Source organism: Cavia porcellus, unplaced genomic scaffold, assembly GCF_034190915.1.
Source record: "Cavia porcellus strain 051 isolate PalLab524CR breed Dunkin Hartley unplaced genomic scaffold, mCavPor4.1 scaffold_18, whole genome shotgun sequence".
In the NCBI taxonomy this organism is placed as follows: domain Eukaryota; kingdom Metazoa; phylum Chordata; class Mammalia; order Rodentia; family Caviidae; genus Cavia; species Cavia porcellus.
In genome coordinates this window covers 38,836,651-38,862,987 of record NW_026947501.1, presented here as the reverse complement: position 1 = coordinate 38,862,987, position 26,337 = coordinate 38,836,651, and the positions used below count along the sequence as shown (strand labels likewise).

The window sequence follows — 26,337 nt, the reverse complement described above, 5'->3', positions numbered from 1 at the left end:
GAGAGATGCTGAGGAGAACCTGAAATAAGGCAGTCAGTGATGGGAAAGTAAAGTATACCAGTAAGAAATTTGTACCATCAACCAAGAAACACGCCTATCAACAAGAAACAGGTAGAGGGCCAGGGACATAGCTCAGTAGCAAAGTGTCTGCCTGGCAAGTAAAAGGTCCCCAGTTCAATTCCCAGTACCAAAAAAAAGCAAGAGGTGAAATATTGTACACCACTGAACTGAAAAAAATTACAGCTATTCTCAATAGCTTAGATGAATCTCAGTATGCTGAGACATTCAAGTGCCAGCATGCTGTGCAGAGGAAAATATAAATCTTAATGAAGCTTAAAAACAATCTAAATACTTTAGCCATATGTAAGTAAATAGATATGTGTTTATATGCATACATGTGTTTGAGAGAGATGGAAGACGGAAATGAATGCAAACAAGGGTACTGACTTCTTTGGGACACGGGAGGAGTCGCATGAGTACATTTGTATGCACCTATGTGCTATGTACGTACACGCATCACCTGGAAAGTCATTCGCTGACCAATGATGTATCATAACTAAGAATTGTGCTTAATCCATTCTGTGTACTAAACGTCGTAACGAGAAAAAAGATAAGGTAGGAGATTATGTATTTTTGAGATATTTTTCAGGGAACGCTCGAACTTGCAGGCCCACTTCGCTGGCACTTAGGTGCAAGAAAGCCGCCCCGCGCGCTCTTCCCGCCTCCCAATGGGAAGCTGAGTGACCGGACCGAATTCCAGAGCTCTAGCCGAGCTAAAGCGGAGCCCGGCAATGGCGGGCCGAGAGGGCGGGGGCGAGCGGTGGGCGGGGCTAAAGAGGCGGTCCGGCGCAAAGTCCTACTGCGCAAGCGCAGCAGAACGCCTCGCCGCCATGGCGCCGGCGCCGTCCAGTCAGCCGCGGGTGGTGGCGGCTACTTCCCTTCAGGAAGCCGGGTCTCCGCCTCCTCCTCCCACCCCGCCTGCTCGGCGGCGGAGGCGGCGGCGGCGGCAGCGGTTGTTCCTGCCTCTCCGCCACCTCCACCGCCGCCAGTCCTTCGGCCGGCGGCGTTGGCGGGGAGGGGGACAGTAGTTGTAGATTCCTCCCCTGCCTCAGCGAAGGTGAGTTCCCGCCCGGCGGCGGGGGCGTCCCGTTCTCAGCGCCCCGGCTCCCGCGGCCCCGCGCAGGCCCCGCGCGCCGCGCCGTGTCGTGCCGTGCCGCCCCGCCCCGCGTGTGCGCAATGGCCGCCCGGGGCGCGGCCGGCGTCTCCGGAGCGCGGCGCCCGGCTCCCCGCAGAGGACCAGGGGACGCCTCGGAAGGGAGAGAGGCGGCCAGGCAGGGCGTGCGCCCCTGGGGCGTCAGGGAAGGGAGAGGGGGGCGGGCCGGGGACCCCGGAAATCGAAGGGGCAGACCTCGGCGAGCAGCGCCCAGGCCTGGGGAGTGAAACTCAGCGTCCAGGAGAGTAGTGCTTTCACGGTAGGAATTTGATCAGTGGAGTTAGGGATGGGGACGGGAGTCATTCTAGGAAATAGTTCGGGACTTTAAAGTTTGCAGAGCTTTTCTGGAGAAGAAGGGGTGAAGGGGAATCACCCTAGAGTTTTCCAAGCGCCCCTTTCCCATACTGCGGATTGAACCCAGGGCCTTTGTATATTCCTAGTCCTTACTTTAATTTTGAGATAGTCTTGCAGCAAAGTTGCCCAGGGCGGGGTCGAACTTGGCGATCCTCTGGTCTCAGCCTCCCAGAGTTCTGGGATCACAGGTCTGTGCCTTCCCTAAACTTTTTGAGGACGTGACACTGTAAGATAAGTTACTAAGATTACAAGCCCATTTTAATAGTTATCTGAGTCTTAATGTGTATCTACCGGGAGTAGAAATAAAGGTGGAAATTAGAACAGTGAAAACAATTTATTTCTTCACTACAGATAGTAGGGAGAAAAGTTGAAACTTTATTCGTTTTTGCTCAGAAGAGACTGGGTCTTTGAAAGGAGACTGCCGGGGCTGGGGATTTAGCTCAGCGGCATAAGCGCCTGCCTTGTAAGCAGGCAGTCGTGAGTTCGATCCCTGGTACCGATAAAAAGGAAAAAGACAAAAAAAAAAAAAAAGAAAGAAAGGAGACTGCCTAAGGAGGGGAGGTGAATAATCACAGAGGGTTAGTCATTTTGTAAAGTCAAGTGGGCCAGCTGTCTGCTGGCTAGGAATTAGCAAGTTAATCTCCGACACAGACGGCCCACCGCTCCTTGAGAAAGACATTCCTGCGTTTTGGCCGCTGTCTGTGCTTCTCAGAAAAATAGGGAAGAGGGCTGGGGTGTAGCGCAGTGGTAGAACTCACACAAGACCCTGCCTGGATTCTATCCCCAGCACCAAAAAGAAGAAAAAAGGCACCAGGGAAAGGTTTACAATTGTAAGCCCTTTTTAGTTAGTGCTTTTAAAAACAGGTCGGCGCTGGACTTGTAGGTCAATGGTAGATTTCTCTTGCTTACCACGCCTTACCTTCAGTACCCAGCACAAGAAATAGGTGAGACTACAGTGTAGCCAGATGTAGTGGCACACTCCTATAATCCCAGGCTTGGGCGGCTGAGGCAGGAGGATCAGGGCAAGTTCAAGACCAGCCTGAACCACATAGCAGGACCCTGTCTTTAAAAGGAAAAACCAAACAGGCAAGGTCAGTGGCCGGTCATCAGGTGTTGGCTAGAACAAACTGAATTCTTCTGACTGCTCAGAGCTTTTCCCAAATGGGAATTCAAAGTGGGAGGGGAGTTGCTGGGTTATCTCAGAGACCTGGTCATAGATGGCTGGAGGTCATGTTCAGTTTTGGTTAAGTCTCTGTACAGAGTTACGGAGTTTTTACAGTTCTCACCAACACATTTCCCTTGACACAGCTATTTCCTGACTGTCCCAAGCTAAGAGATGTTTGCATTCTTACAAGTAGGATACTATAACCTGCAAATAGCCTGTTGTTAGCTGGCAGAAAAGGCTTTAAAGCAACTTTGGACTTGGTTTTAGAGTATTTATTTCCCCTCAAAAGATCTCAGTAAAACATTCAGACATTGACTTTTATAATTTTTAGTATTTGCTTTCTTGCTTCTGGTTTGTTTTTGTTTTCATCTATAGAGTATGAGATGATAGAAGCTACAATATTACAGAGTAATTTAGAGTCCTTTCTCTAGGAGGGACAACCATAAATGTAATAACACTGTAAATCATTTCTTGTGGTGTGGACACCAACAATCCAAATACTCTGGGAAGCTAAAGCAGGAGGTTCACAAGTTCCAGCCCAACCTAGGCAGCTTAACAAGATTGTGTCTCAATAAAAGACTGGCTAGGGTTGTAGTTCTGCAAAAGGCCCTGGCATCAGTCCCTGTAAAACATATATAATAAAGTTCATTAGAAATTGATTGCAACCAGGTAAGTGACTGAAGACAGCCTAGAGGATAAATATCATTCACTGTTCTGAGATACAAAATAAAATCATTTTCCCTTTTAAACCAAACTACCTGCTTGTCACCAAGTACACCTGAGCAGCTAGTAGGTGTCAGTGTGGTTCCCATGCCAGATTTGAAAACAGCTCTTACCAGACTTGATACTTAGAGGGTTTTATTTGTTTTGTTTTGTTGCAATGACTTTGCATGTGTGCAGACTTTAAAAGATGGCAGTTCATACAGTGCTAACAGTGACTTTTCCATACACCTTCAAGGTAGTAAAATGAGAATACTAAACTCAAAAAGTTTGACTAGTAATAGATGCTCCTTTCACTGCTAGCTGTGACTCTTCCTGGGCTTGAGTTTTGTCATCTGTTGGGTGGGTTATTGGGACTGGTCTGGCAGTTCTCAGTCAAGGGTGATCTCACACCAGACACAGTGTCTGGAGACATTTTTCCTTGTCACCTCCAGGTAGGGAGGGACATGGTGAGGGAGCACAAGTGCTACAGGCAATTTGGTGTAGGCCAGAAGTGTCACAAACATCCTAAGATTTATGGGCTGACCACACAGAAACACACAAATAGAATTAACCAACCCAGAATGTCAGGGATATTCAAAGTGGACCCTGCACTAACTGCACATGACTTTTAACAGCATTAGCGGTCCTGTGTTGGTGTCCTTCCATCCCCCAGTCTGGCTGTGTACAAGAATTGTGATTAATGAAACATGAAACTGCCCTTTAATGATCATTAACTGACATTCAAAGACTAATGAAATCTCTACAGCGTTGCAGTTGAGATTATTTAGCAAACTCTTACCTAAAAAATTATTTTTTGCCCTGGTACCAAAAAGAAAAATTATTTTTTGTCACTATTTCAGGTACGTATCCTTCATTAGCAGTTCAGGTAACTTGGCAGATGGTAAATATTTGGTATGTTACACTATTTAAAGCACAATTAGGACTTAGCATTTTCTTAGGTAGTTACAAGAGCCTTAAGTAGCCGGGCATGGTGACTACCATTTAGGAGGCTAAAACAGGATGATAAAGCTTCTGGGCTACAAGAAAAAGATGGCTTGATACTTCACCAGGATCTTTTTTTCCAGAGGGAGTGGGGAGAGACCTTGTTCGGAGATTTCTCCAGAACTTATCAAAGAAGTATCATGCTCAGATATATCACAGTTCCATCCTCCCTTTCAAAATCTTAGTAGGAACCAGGCATGGTGGCACACACTTGTAACCTTAGGAGACTGAACCAGGAAGATGACATGTTTTAGGCCAGCCTGGACTACATAGATGCTGACTCAAAAAAACAAACGGGGGCTGGGGAATTTTCGTCATTAGCAGAATGTTTGCCTAACGTGTGCAAAGTCCTAGGTTCAGTCCCTGCTACCACACAAACAAAAAAATTACCCAGGTGTAGTAATGCATGCCTTTAATCCTAGCACTCAGGAGGCTAATGCAGGAGAATCCCTGAGGGTCTGAGATCAGCATGGACTATATATTATATTCAAGGCCAACCTATCAAGATCCTGCTTAAAAAGAAATTCTGATGGGACCATTAAAACTGCTTTGAAGCCTGAACCAATTTGAATTAGCTCCCAAGTTCCCGCTACTAGGGAGACTGAGGAAGGAAGATTACTTGGGCCTGGGAATTTTAGACTAGGCTGGGCAAAAATGGTGAGCCCTTGCCTATCTTAAACCAAAAAGGTAATATAGTGTATCACCATAGTCAGTTTGTATATAGTCTGAGTTAAAGGAAGTTCTGTAAATCTCTGTAGTTAATCTTCTTATCTTGCCGACTTTAGAGTCAAATCACTTTAAAATAAATAATTGAAAGATAGTATTTTTTTTTCTTGAGGTAGTATATTTTTACCAAATTTTTTTTCTAAAATATTTCTGGTTTAGAATTATTACTTGGAGCACAATATTTGTAAGGAAAAAAAATTTTGAGACGAAGTATTGCTATATAATCCATTCTGGCGTTGAACTTGTAGCATTCCTCTTGCCTGCCCAAGTGCAGGAATTACAGGTGTGTACCACCAAATCAAGTACAAGCAAACCCAACTTAACTATACACTGACATTAAGCTTAGTTTTTGAAGATACCCAGTGTAACAATTATTTATGGAGTTTTTTTAGTTTTGTGTTGTTTTGAGACCAGGTCTTACTATATGGTTCAGGCTGGTCTTGAACTCTGAGATCCTGTTTCCCCATTGCTAGAATTACAGGCATGTACCACCATGGCCGATGGCTGTGGAGTGTTTATAAAATCATGCTTTTGCAAAAATTAAAACAATACAGACATACAGAGAACAAATGTTAAATGGTTCCTGTATTTCTTCTAACCCCACTTCCAAGACCCAATTGAGTTGAGTTCATACGTTTTCAGGGTTTTGTTTTATAAAAATTGAGCTGACACACAGGATTGGACTATCAAATCAGATTGACATACTTCTGCAGTGTAATCCAGGAGTGAAGCTTAGTCATTAAGTTCAGAGGTACAGGCAACTGAGAGCCTCAAATGAGATAGAGAAGCGTCTAGCACATAAAAGATGGCTCTGCCTGGAGTGTTTAACCCTGGCCCAGGATAATAGGGTTTCCAGGTAAGGCTGGCAGGGGTGCTGCCCAAAGAGATCATGAATTACCTCCATATTCTACTCCAGGAATATGTGGCTTTTGTAACATAGTCTGTACTGAGATTTGGGGCCTATTACTATCAGCAATCCCTAGCCAGGGACGCTTTACTAGGGAAATTTTGGAAATGAGGTGTCCTCCCTCTTGGCATGTAGAGGCCCTCAGCTCAGGTCTGGGTGTCACCTATATGACCTGTGCCTTCCCCAGAAAGGAAGGAAGTCAATCCAAAACCATATAGTAGTTCCTTCCCTACAGTAAATACACATATACACATTTAATTTTTGCTTATATGTTTTTTTGTTTTTCTGAGACAGGTTCTCCATATGTAGTTAAGGCTGGTCTTGAGTTCGCAGCAATCCTCAGCTTCCCGACTGCTGGGATTACAGGTGTGTGCCACCACGCTCAGCAGTTTTCGATTGTGTATCTTAGATTGTTTATAGCAAAATTGAGTTTTTGAATAGCTACTTAACCAGCATCCTACATTTTGTTTTTCCCATTTTTACATCATGGACGGTTCTGACTTGGCTATGTAGTCCTGTTTTCCAGTTGGCTTCTGTGTCAGTCCATGCTGTGTTTCTGTAACAGTACCACGGCTGGGTGATGTGTGTAGGAAGGAGATTGTTCCTCACAGTCCTGGAGGCTGGGAACTCCTGAATGATGGGACCAGCATCTGGCAAGAACCTTCCTGCATCCCTGTATGGTGGAAGTGTGTGTCCCTCAGCATAGGCAGTAACACAAGGATAAAGGGACCATGCACGTACCCTGAACACTTCCCACGGGCCCCACCTCCCAGCACTGCTGCATTCAGCAGTACAGTTCCATCATGTGCTCCTTGAGCTATATATTCCAACCAGAGCATCCTATTTTTAAATCTGTAATCCCAGCACTGAGTGTGGGTTAAAGCAGGATTTCCATGAGTTCAAGGCCAGCCTGCACTACATAGCAGGACAACGAATATTTCTACTGTTGAAAACTTTGTCTTCCCACAGTTGGTCCTGGGGGTTGAACCCAGGCCCCACACACTGAGCTACATCTTCAGCCCTTTAAAAAAAATAACCTGTTAGTCTTGAGACAGGGTCTCAGTGAGTTACCCAGGGTGAATTTGAACGTGTGACCTTCCTGCCTCAGCATCCCTAAGTGCTGGGTTTACAGGCATGCACCACCATGGTCAGCATTTTTAAAACTTTAGATTGAAGTGTAGACATCAAGTGTAAAGGTAGCATCGTGGAAATAGATTCTTTATTATGAGAAAAACTTGGTTGAAGTTGATACATGAATGTAATGATAACTTTGAGGAGCTTACATGAGTCTTTTAAATGAAATGCATATGATCACATTAGTACCAACTATACAAGGACAAGTAAAGGAGAATCATTTGTGGCTTCCGTCTGATGCTCAAGTGACATTAGTGGTGTCCAGTCATCTTTCAGTATCGGCAGGGGATTGGCTTGCTGCAGGTAGCAGAATCACAGATGTTGACATCCCTTCTGTGAAGTGGGGTAATATTTGCACATGGCCTGAACCTGTTCTCCCATGTACTTCAGATCATAATAATGCCTAACACGTTATGCAAACATGTTACATTATGTTGTTTAGAAGATAATGACAAGGAAAAAAGACTGCATGTTTAATATAGGCACAATTTTCAATTACCAGCTGTCAGCAATTGGTTTAAGCCAAGGATGTGGACCCACAGCTGAGAGGGACTGCCGAAGCTAGCATCAGTGACTGTCCTCAAGTGTACTGCGGCTGGGTGTGCTCTCACACACCTGTCTGTCATCCCAGCACTCTGGGAGGCAGAGGTAGAAGGATCATAAATCCAAGCCCAGTGAGACCCTGCCTCAACAATAAGTGTTAATTGGGAAATGGGAAGAAAATGTTCAAGTGAGATGAGGGGAAAAGAGAGAAGGAACAAGGAAAAAATAGGGGAAAGAATGGAGACAAAGCTTTGTAAATAGGACAGGGAGGGAGATAGAAGAAGCAAAATATATCATGTGCGGGTACAGATTCTCTATGGTGAATGTGATCATTCTGAATATCTAAAATGTACCAAAAAAGGGGGGAATGTTCGTGGGAGTCAATCCCCAGTACCACCAAATGAAAAAAAAATTTTTTTTTGAAATTTTGCTGTAAAACATAAAATGCCATGACTGAATTTTTAGCCAACCTTCACATATAGGTGCCCCTGACCATTTCCAGAAAGTTTATAATTTTGCTAGTGCTACAGAAACTTCCTTCAAAATGCTATTTTCTGAACCAAACAAAAATAATTGTACCATATTAGATGTTAGAGGCTTACTAAACATTTCAGATTGCCATTCTAAAGAGCAGAAAGCTATTACTGTAGCATTGTCAGCACTCAGGATATTAGGAGTTGAGGTGGTGTATGGGATAATACCAGTACATATTTAAAAACATCTTAAAGGTTTACTGCGATCTTCTGTCTTACCCCCCTTCATCTTCTCCGTAGGTACCATATTGAATGAAGAAAGACTGAATTTACAAGTGCTTTTTGTAAAAGTCACCTGTGGAGTAGTGCTACAGTTTGAATAATAAAACATTTTACATTATGAGGTAGGTTGAAAATGAAAGAAATAGGTCCTGTTGAAGCTTTTCAACGTAGCAGATAAATGTCATCTATGTCATCTTATTTGATCCTTGCAAAAACCATGTGCGGGAAGGCAATGTCCTCTTAATGGACGAGGAGAAAGACAAAGAAAAGAAACATGACTTACATTTGGGGAATTACAGTTTAAGCTCAGGTCCTTGTAACTTTGAAGCTCATTTTCTTTTCCCCATGTCTTCCATTGTATCCAGAAAGCCACTGTACACTTAGTTCTTACAGAAAATAAAAAAGGAAACAAGCTTATAATCCAGTCCTCTGGAAGGGTGAGGCAGGAGGATCACAAGTTCAAACCCAGCCTGGACAACTGAGTGGCTTATTGAGATCCTGTGTCAAAATTTAAGGCCTGGGGCTGTAGCATAGTGTGAAGGCCCCCAGTATGGCAGGAGTGGCCAGGAGGAGAGAAAGATAAAGCAAGAGTAGGATTATAAAGTTTGAACTGGAAACTACTAATATGAGTCAAGAGATATTAAAGCCTGCCCAGAGGCTTCTCCTACAGTAGCTAAAGATTATAAATACCATATGTAACAACCTTATGCTCAACTTCTCCCCCCACTTTTTAAAAGAGCCTTAGAATTGTAGATGCTAGAGTTAAACGATGACTTAATGTCCTTACTAGTCCAGGCATGTCTAAGCCTGTAAGTGAGGTCAGACTCCCTATCCGGTGTTCTTTCCCTTTATGTGACGTGGCTTCTCATTCTGTATCATCTTTCCTGTGTAACAGTGTCCCGGAAGATGAACGGTCTTAGTACACTACATTGCAGTACTCTTAAGTCCTGGATGAACTGTTGGATCCATGAACTGTGACACTGATAGCTGGGATACCAAAGTACTAGATAATACACACACACACACACACACACACACACACACACACGTGGAAAAAAGGCTTCGTTTTCAGGTTTATAGGAAGTAAAATAGTAAGGTAGAGTTTATGCGTATGAGATAATTAGTTTATGTTGTACAGTTCAAAACTTTGAATTAATCTTCATAACAAGATTGTGCTTGATTTCAGGTGAATGGGAGTAGAATATTGGACAAAAATAAATTTTGTGATCTCTGCATCATGATTTTTAGCTACCTGATTGTTGTACAGTCTCACTATTTGGGGATAGTTCATGCTGAAAAACTGAAGCAAGTACTACATAAATATGACCAGATTTCTCCAGCCAGTCCTCAGCCTAACAAAGGTAAGCTTCCTTCACTTCTTCACTCATATCTGTGCCACCACTGGTCTTTGGGACTGTCTTCTTTGACTTAACCTACTCTCTTCAGGGTTTGTCCATGTTGCACTGTGTATCAGTATTTCATTACTTTTTCAGTGTAGAATAGTATTCTACTGTATGAATACACCACATTTTGATTCTCTTACACAACTACAGCCACTTACCAGCTGATGAACAATCGGGATGGGTTTCCACTCTTTATCACTGACAGTATTTATTCCATTGTGTGATTGTACCACCATTTGGTTTACCCATTCACATACTGAGTGAAATTTCAGGGGGGTTTTCTTTTGGGTACTACTACAAATAAAACTAAGAACATTCATGTGCAAGTCTTTTGCTAGGTATATATTGTCTATTATTTGGGGTAAATAGGATTGGTAAGTATGTGTATAACTTCTCACGAAACTGCCAAACTTGCTAAGTGTTTATACCATTTTGCATTCCGACCAGCAATCTGTGAGCCTTCTTGTACCACAGCCTTACCACTACTAGTATTGTCAGTCTGGATTTCAGTCATTCCTGTGTGTGTGTGTGTGTGTGTGTGTGTGTGTGTGTGTCTTGGTTATTTTTCCTCTCATTGCTGAGACAAAATACCTGGGAGCCAAAGTTAAAAAAGGAAAGGTTTATTTAGCTCACAGTTTGTACAGGTTTCAGTGCATAATCAGCTGACTTCAAGGTAGAGTGTCATGACAGAGGGCAACAATTCATGGCAGGGGAAGACAGCAAGAACAAAGGGGGGAATAAACCTCTTTCTGCCCCTCTTATCCAGACTGCTGAGATTAGGATGGTGCCAATCCAGTCAGTGAACTGGTCCAGCAAGCACTCAGCCTTAATCTCAGCATTGCACTATGAATCATTCACAAACTGTAGATTCAGCTACCTCTGAAAAGGCCTGTCGCCCATCACTGCATGAAGCTTTGGGGAGACATTAGGACACAAACAGTATAGAAATACTCATAGTGATTTTAATTAACATTTACATGATGGCTAATGATCATCTTTCATGTGGTTCTTGGCCATTTGTATATACATTCTTTACAAGTGTCATAAAATATTTGGCCCATATTTAATCAAATATTTGTTACATTGTTATCATAATCAGAATTTTCATACTACTTAAATTGAAAACCAGCTAATCTTCCTAATTCATCAAATCAGGCCTCACTTAAAACTCCTTTTCTCCCAGGAAAATAATTGATTTTTAACAACTAGAGATCTGTATCAGACTTCCTTTTGTTAAAGGGAAGAAGTTTTCATTTCTACATGTGTTTTGCTGTTCCTTCCTAATTTTTGGAGATAAAATAGTCCCCAGAAGTGTGTAGGGTGAGAAGTGTATAGGGTGTTGATTATGGTAAGTACACTTTCTGCTGTATTTATATTTATTCAGAATTGAAGTGGAGGTAAGAAAAAGTATCAGGAGCAGTGAACGGTTCCCCTCTCTCCCTCCTGTAAAAGAGTTGAGCAAGCAAAGTTCTGATGCATCTATGATCTTCCGAAGCTGTTTTCTGTGTCAGTTCTATCTCTTCTAGCTTTCTGCTCCATGTCCTCCCCTGATCCTCTCACCAGTACTTTGAGAGAACAAACCCAAGGTGTTCTAGAATGCTTTTAACCAATCAGAAGTCATAGAACGAAACCCAAGTGCTACACAGAAGACACAGAACTCTGTCTCTCACATCCCCCATACACTACACCTAAGAGTGGTTTTCAGCTCCGAGCTGAATCTCTCATTTCCAGCATTCCCAAACCATTTTACAAACATCCTTTTATTATTAAGCCTTACAGTACTATAGTCAGGTGAGTGTGTTTGTTTATCCTGTTTGAGTAAACTGAAGATTCTGAAGATCAAGTTACCTTTTTGTGGTTCGCTAGAAACCAATGTACAGCAAGTTGATTAACCAGAAAAAAATTTCAGAACTTTAGAAATTACCTAAATACAAGATCAGCCTTCCCATATTCCACAGATGTGTGGTTCTCGTTCAAACCTCCCTGTGCATCTTACCCTTTAGCTTTACAGCAGCACCCTCTGTCCTTTGTGTCGGCTCCTTTCTGCCCTCTTCTGCCCACTTTAGAGAAAGAGACCTTACTTGTGAGTGCCCTGGGAGAGGTCTGAGCATCCTGACTACTTTTTGGCACATGTTGTCATAGTTAACTTTATGCGGACATAGGTTTTAATTTGTTTGGGCTGCTTTATTTTTGAAACTAGAGCAGAGGAAATGTTCAGAACAAAATAATATAATAAGGCTTTTCTCCCCATCTTCCCTGCAGAGAATCCCTTTTTGTCAACCTAATGAAGCATTCAAAGTCATATGACTCTTTTCAAGATGAACTCGAAGATTATATTAAAGCGCAGAAAGCCAGAGGCTTAGAGCCAAAGACTTGTTTCAGAAAAATGAGGGAGGACTACTTGGAAAGCTGTGGGTACAGGGAAGAAGTTGATTCCAGACCCAGCTATAGAATGTTTGATCAAAGACTCCCGTCTGGTACCATCCAGACTTATCCGAGATCACGCAATATTTCCCAGACAGAAAACCGCTTACCTCAGTGGTTCCCAGCTCACGACAACAGGCCGAGACTAGAGTCTCTGAGCTACTGTCAGTTTCCCAGGGACTGTTTCTCAGAAAAACCAGCACCCCTGAACCTCAGCCAGCAAGAGTATAATCACGGTTCAGCCAGTGTAGACTCGGGAGTCCCCCAGTACCTGTCCTCAGGAGCCAGGGCTGGTGCCCATCAAGCCAGTCATCAGAAAAGAAGAAGGCGCCCAGAGGAAGGCAAAGAAAAGCCGAGGGAGGAGCGGCCCAAGCACAAGAGGAGGAGGAGTCTTGAAGAGGCAGATTTAGAAGAGCACTCAAGCATCCAAAGAAAGAAAACAGAGGTAGAAACGGAACCTGTGCAGGGCGGTGCAGAAAAGCCTAAGCATCGAAAGGAGAAGAAAAGCCGAGACGTAGGCTCTAGGAAGGAGGACCGCAAGCGCAGGAAGGAGAAAAAGGAGCAAGGCGAAGAAAGAACAGAGGAGGAAATGCTCTGGGACCAGTCTATCCTGGGGTTTTGAAGCTCTTGAGTCGGCTCTCCTGAGGTTGAAACTGAAAAAGTAGTTGAGGAGCTTGGTGTTATGATGTTCATGTTCCTATCACTTAAGTGAAAAAGTAGTTTAATTCTAACAAAGGCCAGGTGAACACGAAGTATTTAGGATGCTTGCTGTGTTGGAAATTTTCCTCATTTTCTAAAAACATCACAGTTTTCTTACATTTGATACAATTTTCCTTTAGGAGAGTGGTTCTAGTTTATTCAGATTGCCATGATGGAATTATTTTCTCTTGGGGAATAATTTATTTTAAACTGGAAGATTAACAGGCTTTGCAGAATATTTCTTGATTGGATTTGTTTTCTCTATGAGTTGGGTATTTTTATGTTCACTGGTTTTCTCTATAAAGCCGTTTAGATTTTTTCCCCCTTTGTTAACTTGCAGTATATTTTCTAGGTTGGAAAATGGAATATTATAATAATAATAAGCTTATGTTACATATAGTTCTAAAAGTTTCAAAGAGTCTTGATACAAAATCAGTTTATATTCCAGAGAAGTTTATAATAAAGTTTTATTAATAATAAAATTTCTATGTATTGTCAGTGATTTGTTCCTACTCAACAGTGATTTTTTTCTGAAAAGGAGAAAAGCAACAACTAGACAGTCAGTATGTTCTTCCATGGCAAGATGTTTTAGTAACATTTTCAAGTTGTAAAAATTCTTTCCTTAGAGTCGTGGTGGTGCACGCCTATAATCCCAGCATACTGGAAGCTGAGTCAGGAAGATCACAAATTGCAAGCCAGCCTGAGCTACAGAATGAGACCAAAAGGAGAATATCTCCTGTCTTAGTTATTTTTCTCATTGCTGAGACAAATTCCTAATACCCAAAGTTAAAGGACGAAAGGTTTATTTAGCTCACTGTTTACAGAGGTTTCAGTTTATAATGGGCTGGCTCCAAGGCAAGGTGGCATGGCACAGGGACATGACAGAGACAAAAAAGCTCGTGGCAGGCAGAAGGCAGTGAGGCAGCAGCAGGAACCTGCCTCTCGCTTTTACCCTTCCAGGCTGCCCACCCTTTGAACCTTCCATTATTCACACCCAGAACTATGCCAAGCCAATCAGTGGACTCCTTTATAATCACACTGTAGCATCACACACCCTAGATCCCGCCATCTGTGACCACATGACGCTTTGGTGGCATCTAGATAGAAGCCATAACATCTGCTATCCCAGACTTACTCGTATTTGAGTCCAGCTTTTAGGACAGAAATCTATGAATGACCACAATTTTTCCACGCAGTTGAAACTGAAGAGAGGGATGTGTGAGAAAATCTCCTTAGATTATTCTGTCTTGTCTACCCATAAGAATGCTCAACAGATTAGGAAGGGGATGTGATTTCCTCAAAATGATTCAGATGCGTTGAGATAGAAGGAAGTTGGATGGTAAGGAGAGTGAGAGAAAATAAAAATGCCTAAGATATGATATGTAGTGATACTGATTCCCCAAGATGAACAAGTATTATTTATCACACTAATGTTAACAATGATCCCAGTTCAGTAGTTCACAGAACACAACTAAGTATATATCACCCATATCCGTTTATTTGTGTTTTAGTACCAGGGATCAAACTCATGACCTCACACTTGCCAGGCATGTGCTTATGCCACAGAACTAAACCCCCAGCCCCTCCATATCCTTTTAAAACCAAAGGAATCTGTTATCTCTCTGCATACCCTGTCTAAAAAAATAAAATAAAAAACAATGTTTAAAAAGAAATGGGGGGGGGGGGCAGTAGCTCAGCGGCACAAGCACCTGCCTGGCAAGCACGAGGTCATGAGTTCAATCCCTAGTACCAAAATAAATAAATGAAAAATCAATAAAAATAAATTCCATTTTGAGGTTATTTGAAATGTTTCAGTAGCATGCTCACTATGTCCAGTGAATCAAATGTAGGGCTTGGGGAGTTAATATGATCAGGTTCTGGGCTCATTCATCACAAGACAAAAATGCCAGGCACAGTGATGCATGCCTGCATTCCCAGCACTCAGGAGACTGAGGCAGGAGGGAAACAAATTCAGTGCCATCCTAGACAACTAGCAAGTTCCGGGAAGCACTTGGACTGCATAGTGAGACCCTGTTTCAAAAAGTAAAAAAAGAAATCAGCTTCAACATCCATGGATGAGGCCACCAAGCATGAATCAAAAGGACTAGCGGTTAAATCCTACACTGAGAGCTGTATCCCCAGCCACCACCACCCCTTCTTTTGGACAGAATCTTGTTAAATTCCCTAGGCAGAACTCAGCAATCCTCCTCCTCCTGTCTCAGCCTCCCAAAGGACTGGAATAATAGACATGTCTCACTAAATTGTCACAGCTGTCCTCAAACTTTCCCTCTTCCTGCCTGAGTTCCTGAGATTACATGTGTCAGCCTCTGCACCTGGCTCAAAAATATTTTTATAAACTGGATGTGAATTGGACATGGTGGTACATGCTTATAATCCCAGTGCTGTGGAAGGCAGAGGCAGGAGGATCACAAATTCAAACCCACCCTGTACAATGTGGTAAGAACCACTCAAAATTGTTTCAAATTTAAGATGCTGGAGATGTAACTCACTACGAAGGTCCCAGATTTAACCTCCACTACAATACCAAAAGAAAAAAATGTATGTATCTAAATAAATGGAGACACAAACCATGTCCACATATTGAAAGACGTCATAATGTTAGGAAGATGTCAGTTCTCCTCACATAGACCTATACAGTCAGTGTAGCCCCAAGAAAAATTGCAAATGGCTTTGGAAATTGACTAGCCAAATTTTATATGAAAAAATACCATGAGTAATTAAGATAGGGGCTGGGGGGCGGGGCTGGGGATTTAGCTCAGCTGCTTAAGCACCTGTCCTGCAAACATGCAGTCCTGAATTCGATCCCTGGTACAGATAAAAAAAAAAAAAAAAAAAGATAGGGGTTGGGAATTTAGCTCAGCAGCATAAGCTCCTGCCTTGCAAATGCATGGTCGTGAGTCAGTCCCCACTACTGATTTTTTTAAAAACCTCCTGTTGCTCTGGCTGGGTGTGGTGGCTCATGCCTGTAATCCCAGCACTTGGGAGGCTGAGGCAGGAGGATCGTTGCAAGTTTGAGACCGGCCTAGGCTACAAAGCGAGCTCAAGGCCTTCCTGAACTGCATAGAGAGACCCTGTCTCAAAAAGACCAAAAAAATTAAGATATGCCTTGGGAATAAGGGAATGATAGGGAGAAGACTTGATTTCAGGCAGAGGAAGACCAGAAAACCTGTCACATTGCACAAAACTCAATTCCAGTTGAATCACACAGCTATGAAGGCTTTCTGATAAGAGCGTCATCCGAGGTTGTCTTCTAATCTATAACAGTGCCTTCTGAACATTCAGACAATGTAACACGCTTACTCATTCGTTTCTTCTCTCCCCTCCTTGCCTATAAACTTCATGAAGATGGTAATTGTTCTGTCTGCTGCGAACCCTTTACCTGAAACGGTGTCTGATGAATAGTAGCTACTGGATAATCAGTTTTTGAATGAATAAATGAAATGAAACACCAAAAAAATGGTTCAGGGGTGTGCTGTTTTGGTGATGCATGTGGAACCCAGAGCCTTGCACATAATCCACATGACTTCACCACCTAGCTACATCTCCGCCCTTGTAGCAGTGGTTCTTAAACTAGGGCAACACTGCCACCCAGGGGACAGTTGACAGTATCTGAAGACATTTTTGATTGTCACAACTGATGAGATTGCTCCTGGCATCTAATAGGTACAAGCCAGGGTGCTACTGAGTACCCTCCAGTACGCAGGACCCCTCCACAACAAGGAATTAAATGGCTTACTGTGTTAGCAGGGCTGAGATGGAGGTTTAAGGTTAGGAAAAGCTCTAAAATTAAGAAAATATCTACTGGGTGTGGTGGTGCATGCCTGTAAAAATAGCATTCGGGAGGCTGAGGCAGGAGGATTGCCATGACTTTGAGACCATTTTCAGCTACATAGTTAGTTCACAGTCAGTTTGAACTGCATAGCGAGACCCTGTCTCCAAAAAAAGCCCAAAAAAGGAATAAATAAAAATAAGATTAGGAAAATATGTCCTAAACATGATGCTAAAAATCTCTAGTCCTGTAAGTCTGACTGCTAAACTTGGCAATATTAAAAGTAAGAATATCTGAAGCCAAGCACAGTAGGACACACCTCTAATCCCAGGTACTTGGGAGAGTAAGCTAGGAGGACTGCAAGTTCAAGCCCAGTCTGGGCGATTGAACAAGAACCTAGCTCAAAAAAATTTTTCAAGGGCCAAAATGTAGCTCAGTATGAAAGCTGTGATTCAATACCCAGCACTGTGGGAGACAACTCAGTGACTCCCCTTCAATACAAAACAATTGCCGTAACTTTGATTATTTGGAGTCTTATTTCCTTATACTGATTATGCAGAGAGCTGGCTATGATATTGCTACAGGCAGCTGAGTTAGTTAAAAATATAGGCAGTGAGACAGCGCTAGGTCCTCAATGGAGTCAGTGCAAAAACCTGGCAACTCCGGGGGAGACAGACACCTCCTGCCGTGGGCCAGGCCTCAAGACAAAGGATCAAACAAATGCATCTACATCCTGGGGACTGATATTCTAATTAGTTCCCTCTCACCCTGGAGTCACTAGGGGAAAGGTCACAGCTCCAAGAATGCCTTCTTCCTACAAAACTTGCTTTCCCATTTGTCCCTAATATAATCAGTTTTACCTGAACTCAATAGGCTGAACTATTTTACCCGAACTTATTGGCTAACTAGCTATATCTCACCTTATGCTCATCTGCCTTGTGAGTTCCCACTTTTCCCCACCTTAAACCCGTGGCTTTATAAAAGTCCCTGGAAAAGATGGAGTCCTTGGCAACCCACTTGGGACCCCTTCTGTCCCTCTTCAGACAGAAGCTTCCTTCTCTGAATAAATATATTCTACTCTTCACCTTCCTTGTTCCTAAAATTCATTCTTTGGTTTTAGAGGGCGTTTCATTCCCCTATATCAGTATTTCCTTCTCTCTAAGCATTGCAAATAAGGCTAGCCAAGGTACTGGTATACCGACAGTCTCCTGTTTCCTTGCATAGTGTTCTCTGTAAAAGATATGAGCACAGTGACATGTTAGGGCCAGCAGCTTCGGGAATGTCAATGGGGTATGAGCTTCCAGGTAAAGAGGCTATGACTCCCCTGGGCACAAAAATTTATATATCAGAAACTGAAGCATCAGCCTCCTAAAACAGTTCAGTTGCTATCTTAATTGGATTATGCAAATTGATTCTTTTGCAAATCTTTAACTGCGTTTTGCAGAGATGCTTTCCTCCCTGCCTGGCTAGCCAGCTCAAGTTACTCACATAATTCCCACCATCCTCACTCACTCTGCTTCACGAGGTAATAAATTCTGGGAGAGGCCTAAGATCAGAGCCTTTGTCCACACATCCTCACAGGAATTAGATTTAGGACCGCTTGGCTGCCCTTAATTTGGAATATGTATTGGTGCCTTTACTTTTGCCATGGATTGCATTGGAAGTGGTAAATCGAAATTAACTTGCTGGGATTCTAATAATATCTCAATGGGATTACAAATATAACTTTTTGGATTGTGAAGAAAACTAGAAAGAGGATTACAATACTTGGATGACTATATACAATATTTGGGATTACAATAAGCACCACTAGAGAAAAAAGAAAAAAAAATATCTGACACGGGTATATACCTGTACTTGGGAAGCTGAGGCAGTAGGATTATGAGTTCGAGGCCAGCCTGGGACCTCTCCAGGAGCTCAACGTGGCACCTCCATCCTGCACCGGAGTGCTTTGCACCAAGGTCCTAGCCAAGTGGACCTCTGTGCTGCTTAGCACCCCCAGGACTCCCATATAGCAAATTCAATGCTAGCCTAGACTAGAGAATGAGACCTTGTCCAAAAAGAAAGAAAAGGACAGGAATGGAGTATCTGTTCATCAAAAAATACCAGCAAGGGAGTGAGCATGCAGAGAGTAGGCAATCTCAACATGTGAGCCAGCCAAGGGCTCATTAGCAGAATACAAACAAGAAAAATGGCGGGAGCCACCGAGACTAAAAGTTAAACACATATACAGGGCTGCTACATGGCCGGGGCAAGGTAAAGTAACAACTAAAGACACCTGGCTCCAACTCCAATGAACTAAATAAAGACTGTCACCACTAACATTTCACCCCTCTAATGAAACGCAGCCTAGAGATCTTTTCCTGCAGTACTCTCCTTGTTGACATCTTTTTAAAAAAAAAATAATAAATGCAGGCTGCTCAGAGGCATCCCCTTTCCTAGTCACCAAAGTCCCCAAACTCTAGAGAGGGCTTTAATCCTCCTAAAGTCCTAAAATCATATCAGTTATCTCATTTATTTAAGCCTTCACCATACACTCGAGAGATTAAAAATCTAAACCAGGTCCCTGAAAGAAAAACTTGCCAGCAACCCCACAGAAAAATATGAAAGAACCACTGAGCAGGTCACAAGGAGAAAAGATGATTGATGGCCAGCAGATACAAGGGAAAGTTCTTGTACAGAAGATGTCAAATTCAAATCACAGTTAAGGTTTGCCCATTCTAAGTGGAGAGAACGGGACCCTGCTGCCCGTGATGTGAATGGCTGAGAGCCTCTCCTGAGGAACCTTGGGTAGTGCCGTGTCCAGTAATGGTGTTTGAGTGCATCTAGCCTTCATAATAGAACCATTTTGCTGTCAACTTTTGTTTTCTTCTTGTTTGTTTCTAGAGACAGTGTTGCTCTGGAGTTTAGGCTGGTCTTGAACTCACTATGTAGCCCAGGCTGGCCTAAAGCTTCTACCTAATAACAGTCTTCCTGTTCAGCCTCCCAAATGCTAAGATAAAGGGCCTGTATCACCACATGTGGCTTGTTTGTTCATTTTACACCTTTGTTTTGTGCACATTCTGCGTGTATGTTTTACAAACTAAGAGTTGTGTGTTTTATTAAATTTTTTTTGAGACAGAGTCTCACTCTGTAGTTTAGGCTGGACTTCCACTTACTATGTAGTCCAGGCTGGCCTTGAATATGAGGTGATCCTCCTGTCTCCTGAGTGCTGGGATTACAGGTGTATGCCACCACATCCAGTGTAAATTTTTTAAAAGAAAACTCCTCAAATAGGATTAAATCACAGGTTTTAGGCTATTTACATAATTTTTTTTGAGATAGAGTCTCAATACATATAGTTGAGGCTGTCCTTGAACTCACTATGTGGCCTCAAACTCACAGCAGCCCTCCTACCTCAGCCTCCCAGAGTACTGGGATTATCAGCACGTGCCACTACACCCTGCCTCTAGGCTATTTACATTATAAAGTACTTAATTTGGGCGTGTCTGAAACACCTTAGGATGTGTGGATTACGCCTTAGGGCGTATCGGATTTGTTTCTGGGATAGAAAAGGCCTGAAACGCTGGAGGTAGCCACAAAGCAAGAGTGGGACGGGCTGTTAAGTACGCAGTGGAGCAGCCAGGACTCAGGACTCTTCTCAGGGTGCACAGTGACACCCCCACCCGACGCTCAGGGCCTCACGCTGAGGTCCCAGCCAGGCGGGCCCTCAGGACTCCCACTTCTACCGCCCGAGACGTGTACACTTAAGGTGAGGGTTGCATCCGTTCGTGGCCACTTTTCTCAGTAACTATGCCTGGTGTGGCTGCGGGTAAGAGGTGAGCCACGCGAGTCCCCCCTCCCCCGGTTTGTTCTCCTGGTCACGGCCTCTGGAGCCCATCGAGGAAGGGAGGTCGCTGAGGAGCAGAGGCCGGCTGGGTCCGGGGCTCCTGGTGGACCTGAGCAGCTGGGGGAGGCCAGGGCGCTTCCAACACTTGCAGCCAGGCACCACGGGAGAGGGGTCCGCAGTGAACGAGAGACATCCCAGTGTCCCGACAGAGCGGAGCAGCTCAGCAAAGCGATCTCTTAGCTCCTCGCGGCTCGCTGGGTTTCGGGTTTTGAGCAGCATCAGCGGCTGGGTGGAAAGGTGGGGGTTCAGGGAGCTTGCAGTAAGAGGACACCACGGAGCAGAGTGAGGCAGGAAAGGCAGAAGGTGCCCGTGCTGGGTTGGAGTGCTGGCAGGCCAGCTGAGCCGGTGACGTTGCAGCGCAGCCCAGGTAGCCCAGGGACCGTCTAGGGGGTGTGTGCAGAGAGGCAGGGAGGTCTGCAAGCCTGGGGTCAGGGGTACAGACTCCCCACGGGAGACCAGGAAGACGGAAGCCAGGAGCAAGGGGGACCTCAGGCCGGTGGGGCAGCCGGAAGCTGCCCTTGGAAGGAGGAAGGGAGGAATCCGATGGTTTTCGGCAGAGGAGTGACACGCGATTACCTTTAGGAAACAGACTCAGCGGCGGCCCTGATCTGCCAGGGGTGTGGCAGCCTGGCCCTGCAGGAGCAGTCTGGCTGGAGAGTGGGGGCAGCCGGGTCTAGGTCCAGTCCGGGGATGCGGAGGGCCAGAGGGATAGCCTGAGAGAAGAGTGAGCCCCCGACTTCCCATGCTCACCGAGGCTTCACCGACTTCCCAGGCTTCACCGAAACCCGAGGGAGGGAGAGGCTAAGCTGGAGGAAAGGCCTTAGAGAACTTGGTCTCAACTAGACCGAGTGCTTGTGTTATCTTAAATCAGAGGGGGAAACTGGAAGTGTTGGGCTGCAGGTGCAAACTCGGTTGTTAATTTAAGCCACTTTCTCTGACCCGAGGTGAGTTCGTGGGTGAAGGTTTGTGCAGGCCGGAGGTGAGGTGGAGGGTGGCGGGTAAATTCCAGGGGTGCCAAGTAAGTGCCTGGCCAGGCGTGGTGCAGCTCATAGTGACCACATCTTCTGCCAACATCTGTGCCCTATTCTGGCAAGACCAGTAGAGGGGAAAGAAAAAAGCCAGACTGATCACTCTGCCCAGCACGCCTTGCTTCATCCCCACCCATCCTTTCTCCAGTAAAACAGCCGGGGGCTCCCCTTTCTCTCCTTCCTGACGGACACAGCAGGGTTGTTTTACTGGAAATGGAACCCAGGCTTCTCACAGGGCACTGCCACTGAGCTGCACCCCAGCCTCTGCCTTGCATTTCAGAGAGGGAGGTTGCTCATGGTCAGGCTGAAACGGACAGGTTGGGTTCCTGGGTGCCCAATGTCGGGGACCACACCTCGCCCAGGGAAATGTGCTGGCCGTGGAAATGTGTGCTTGCTGTGTGCTTGCTGGAGATACAGCATTTCTATCAGTTGGGCACATGGGCACACGCACGTACACACACACACACACACGTACACACACACACACACGTACACACACACACACACGTACACACACACACACGTACACACACACACACACGTACACACACACACACGTACACACACACACACACACACACACACACGGTACACCACACATGAAAGAACCAGCCCCTGAGAAAGAGGACACAATTGTCCAATTCACCTCGTGATTAAGTGACCCACCTGGTCCCTAACTCACATCCTCCTGGAGCTGTGACCTGCTCACAGGCTGATTAGTTCAAAGAGACAGAAAGGCAGTCACTCCTGTGGCCTTGGGGTGCATTCTCGCATACCCTGTCGCTGCGCCCTGGTACTTTCCTTTCTGAAGTGGGCACTGGGGCTCTTAACCACCACCCCCCACCAAGGGAAGCCTCTGCTTTCAACTTCTCACTTTGTCATCTTTCCACATTGCAGAGGTGACTTGAGGTCACTCATTCTGTTTCACCTGGCAGAATCTGGAATCAATTTAAAATGTTCCACAGGGGCTGGGGATTTAGCTCAGCGGCATAAGTGCCTGCCTTGCAAGCAGGCAGTCGTGAGTTCGATCCCTGGTACCGATAAAAAGGAAAAAGACTAAAATAAAATAAAATGTTCCACAGAAAGTAGGGCGTGGTGGCACACACCCTGTAATCCCAGCACTTGGGAGGCTGAGGCAGGAAGGATCTTTGCAAGTTCGAGACCAGTCTGGGTTACAAAATAAGCTCAAGGCCAGCCTGAACTGCATAGCAAGACCCTATGTTAAAAAAAGGTTCCCCTCTTCTGGCAACTTTAGTCTCCAGGGTGCTTGTTAGGATCAGACTGCCTGACCCCAGAGCCCCATCCCCTGGACCTGAACCCTGTAACCCATGGGCCCAGAGCACACTGTACATAGAAAGCACCACTGTTGTGTTGTCAAGAGCTAAAAATTAGGAATGATATAAATTTGCAGAGCTTACAAACAAAATCATGATCCAGAGCTACTCTATCTAGCACACCAAGCAGCCTTAAAAATGAGACAGTGCCATTTTGCACTGGAAAAAAACTGACCTAAATACAGCTGATCACTGCTTAGTTTTGATGTCTTTAGAGGGCAAATAACCCAGAGCACGAGTGTTCAAATCAAGACCTGTACTGTCCAAGATAGTACATTTGATGCAACCACCATCTTATGTGCAAGTAGTCTTTGATCAAAATATTACGTACCACAGCACGGCAATACACGCATGCACACTGGGAGATAAGGCTGAACTGCAAGCTAGAATGCACGTTCCCACCTCACTTGGTGAATTACAATTTAGTAATGTCCCTGCCGTGTGGTTATCTCTGGAGGGTGAACTAAAGTGGAGATAATATTCAGAACAGGCCATTGAGAATCCATTTAATGTTGCTTGTCTTCTTTCCAGCACTCAACGAAGAAACTTTGAAGCCACTGACCACGTGCTTACAGACAGACCTTGATACTGCCCCACGTTCCCGATTTGTAGTTACTCTGAGTCCCTGCACCACCTGTACAACCATGTGAGTATCGGAGGTGAAAAGCATGCTGGGATGTGGTGCGTGGCTGCCTGAGCGGCTCTGGGCCTTCCTGCCTCCTCCATTTACCTCAGTGATTTAAATCCCCCGTGACTTGGTTTCTTCATGTGTAACAAAGGAATAACTCAGATTTTTAACAACAAATTTCTCCTTCTTACAACAAACCCAGACCTTGAGTTGTTACCTGGCTTTTGTTACTCTAAAATTAAGTAACATCTTATTCCATAAAATGGGCTGTTTCAGTGAACTAAGCAAAAGCATTTAGCTTTAGAGACAGAGGGGATGGAGGAAGCAGAAACAAACAACACAAGTGAATTACTCCCTTCAGCTATTTTCCAGTTAGGATGAGAACGAAGGGTTCCCTTACAAAGCCTGCTGAAAAGCCTCTTTGAGGATTTGGCTCTTCTCTCTCCTGGTTTCTTGGAAGATCAGATGAACAATTGAGTTTCCACTTAGCAATAACATCAGTAACTCCATTTTGGTTTGTCCATTGGGCCTCATGCAAGCATTAAGAGCAAACCAGCGGCCTCTTAACACATTTTATTTAACACACTTCAGCTATTAGATTTAAGATAGTGTAACTAATAGGGTAAGTGACTTGGAAATATGTTTAACGGTCTTTTTCCTTCTTGGCATATAAACCAGCTAGTTCTGTTTTGCCAAATTTACAAATTATTTTAGCTTCATTTGTTTAATTTACTGACACAGGCTTTCACTATATTGCCCAGAGTGGCCCCACACTCCTTACCCTCAAGAAATTCTCCTGCCTCTGTCTCCTAAGTAGCTGGGACTACGTGTGTGAGCCAACACAACAGACAAGATTTCAGCTTCAATTAGCTGCCTGATACTTTTATGTTCTTAAAATAACTGAATCTTTAAAAAATTAAATAAATAAATAAAATAACTGAATCTTACTTTTATGCATAAGTTAATAATATTTATGGTAAAAAGTCAAAACAAAAAAGTCTAAAATTATCCATAAACGTCAAACCTGGTATAACCACTGGTAAAATTTTTGTTTTAATTTGAGTCAAGGTCTCACTGTGTAGCCCAGATTGGCCCTCAAACTCAAGCCAATCCGCATTCCTCAGCTTCCTGAGTGCTGGGATTACAGGTGTGCACAGCCACACCCAGCACTGTTGACAGTATTTGACGGGTTCTAATCACTCCTAGAAAGCTGAACCTGATTTTTATAACAAAGAACACATTCATAGCAAAATAATGCTTTTTTTTTTTTTTTTTTTTTTTTTTGTCTTTTACAGTCAGGGTCTCACTATGCAGCTCAGGCTGGCCTTGAGCTCACTTTGTAACCCAGGCTGGTCTTGAATTCCCAGTGATCCTCCTGCTTTAGCCTTGCAGGTGCAGGGATTACAGGCATGCACCACCACACCCAGCTCCAAAATAATGCATCTAACAGAATGTTTTCTCCTATTTTGCCTAGCAGAAATCCATTCATGGTCAATACTATGGAAACTTCTAAGCCAGGTGACCCTTTTCAACATGAACTTGAAGATTATATTAGAAAACAGAAAGCCAGAGGATTACAACCAAATGTCACCTTCAGACAGATAACGGAGGGCTCTGCACACAGAGCAAGGGGTCCGACTGGCCCCAACCCTCCGGTGCAAGAGCAGTGGCAGGCCTTCCAGAGGCTCCCCAAATTCCCCATGCCCTACAGAGGGCCAAAGAGGGTGAAAAGCCGGGTGCCTGCCTGGCCTAAAGCGCATCACTCTGGACAAAGGCCGTACTCTCTAAATCACTGTCAGAAAAAGGAAGCCCATTTCTTCAAAAGCCCCATCTTCTGGGAGGACCCCAGCAGGTTCCGCTGGTCAAGCCATCAGAACAGAGGCCAGAATCAGAGCGGCCAGGAGACAGGAAAAGGAGCCATCACAGTGGAGCCCCAGAGCCAGCACTATGCAGAGGGAAGGGCCTGTGCCCAGAACAGGAGCCTCCGCAAGAGGAAGGCCTGTGGGGAGCCAGCGAGTGCAGAGGAGCCCAAGCACAGAGAGAAGGACCAGCAAGACGGAGGGGACACCACCGAAGCCAGCAGACAGCCCCACAGGAAGAGCGGATATGGGGGCTGCAGTCCAGAGAGGGACCTGTGGGATGAGGCCATCCTGGGTGGCTACCATTGACACGTGGGCATTTGGGGCTCCAGCAGTAGGCAATTGAAATTGTTGGAATAAAGGATTTTGAAGCAATTAATGTCTGAATACTTGGAAGAAAAAAATCTTACCCATACCCCACATACTCTTCAAATATAAAATTCACATGCTATTCAAATATGAAACCTGGATAGTTCAAAGATAGAAAGGTAAAAAACTAAAATGCAGAAGTACTCAAAGAAAACACAGAAAAATTTGGTGATTGCTCTGTCTCAGCCACCCAAGTACTGGGATTATAGGTGTGCACCACCACACTCAGCTAAAACAGAAATGTATTTTATTTTTTCTTCAATCCATTTTATTCAAAGAGAAAAACAAAAACACTACAACAAAATTTCAAAATATGTCAATCAGGAGGCAATAGTCATACATACATTGCACATTGTCATCCCCAAATCATTCACCCAAACCACAAGACATCTGCATTCAATTGATTGAACAAT

At 44.3% G+C, this 26,337-nt stretch overlaps 1 protein-coding gene across 2 annotated transcripts; it reads left to right on the top strand.

Annotated features, from left to right (window-relative positions):
* The first annotated feature begins 910 nt into the window (after positions 1–910).
* On the top strand, positions 911–13,509 carry Krcc1 (lysine rich coiled-coil 1). 2 transcript variants are annotated; one of them, XM_013151507.3, is made up of 4 exons: positions 911–1,117; positions 8,520–8,623; positions 9,750–9,862; positions 12,167–13,509. In XM_013151507.3, exon 4 carries the CDS (start codon positions 12,189–12,191, stop codon positions 12,948–12,950), a length of 762 nt encoding a protein of 253 aa, XP_013006961.1. In that variant the 5' UTR covers positions 911–1,117; positions 8,520–8,623; positions 9,750–9,862; positions 12,167–12,188; the 3' UTR covers positions 12,951–13,509. The 2 variants fall into 2 exon arrangements, with proteins under 2 accessions (XP_013006961.1, XP_003468936.2); XM_003468888.5 differs by having other exon boundaries at positions 9,688–9,862.
* The last annotated feature ends 12,828 nt before the right edge of the window (positions 13,510–26,337 follow it).

Bases quoted from the DNA above. Each gene is read 5' to 3' on its own strand.
- Krcc1 (XM_013151507.3), top strand. From the start codon at position 12,189: ATGAAGCATTCAAAGTCATATGACTCTTTTCAAGATGAACTCGAAGAT.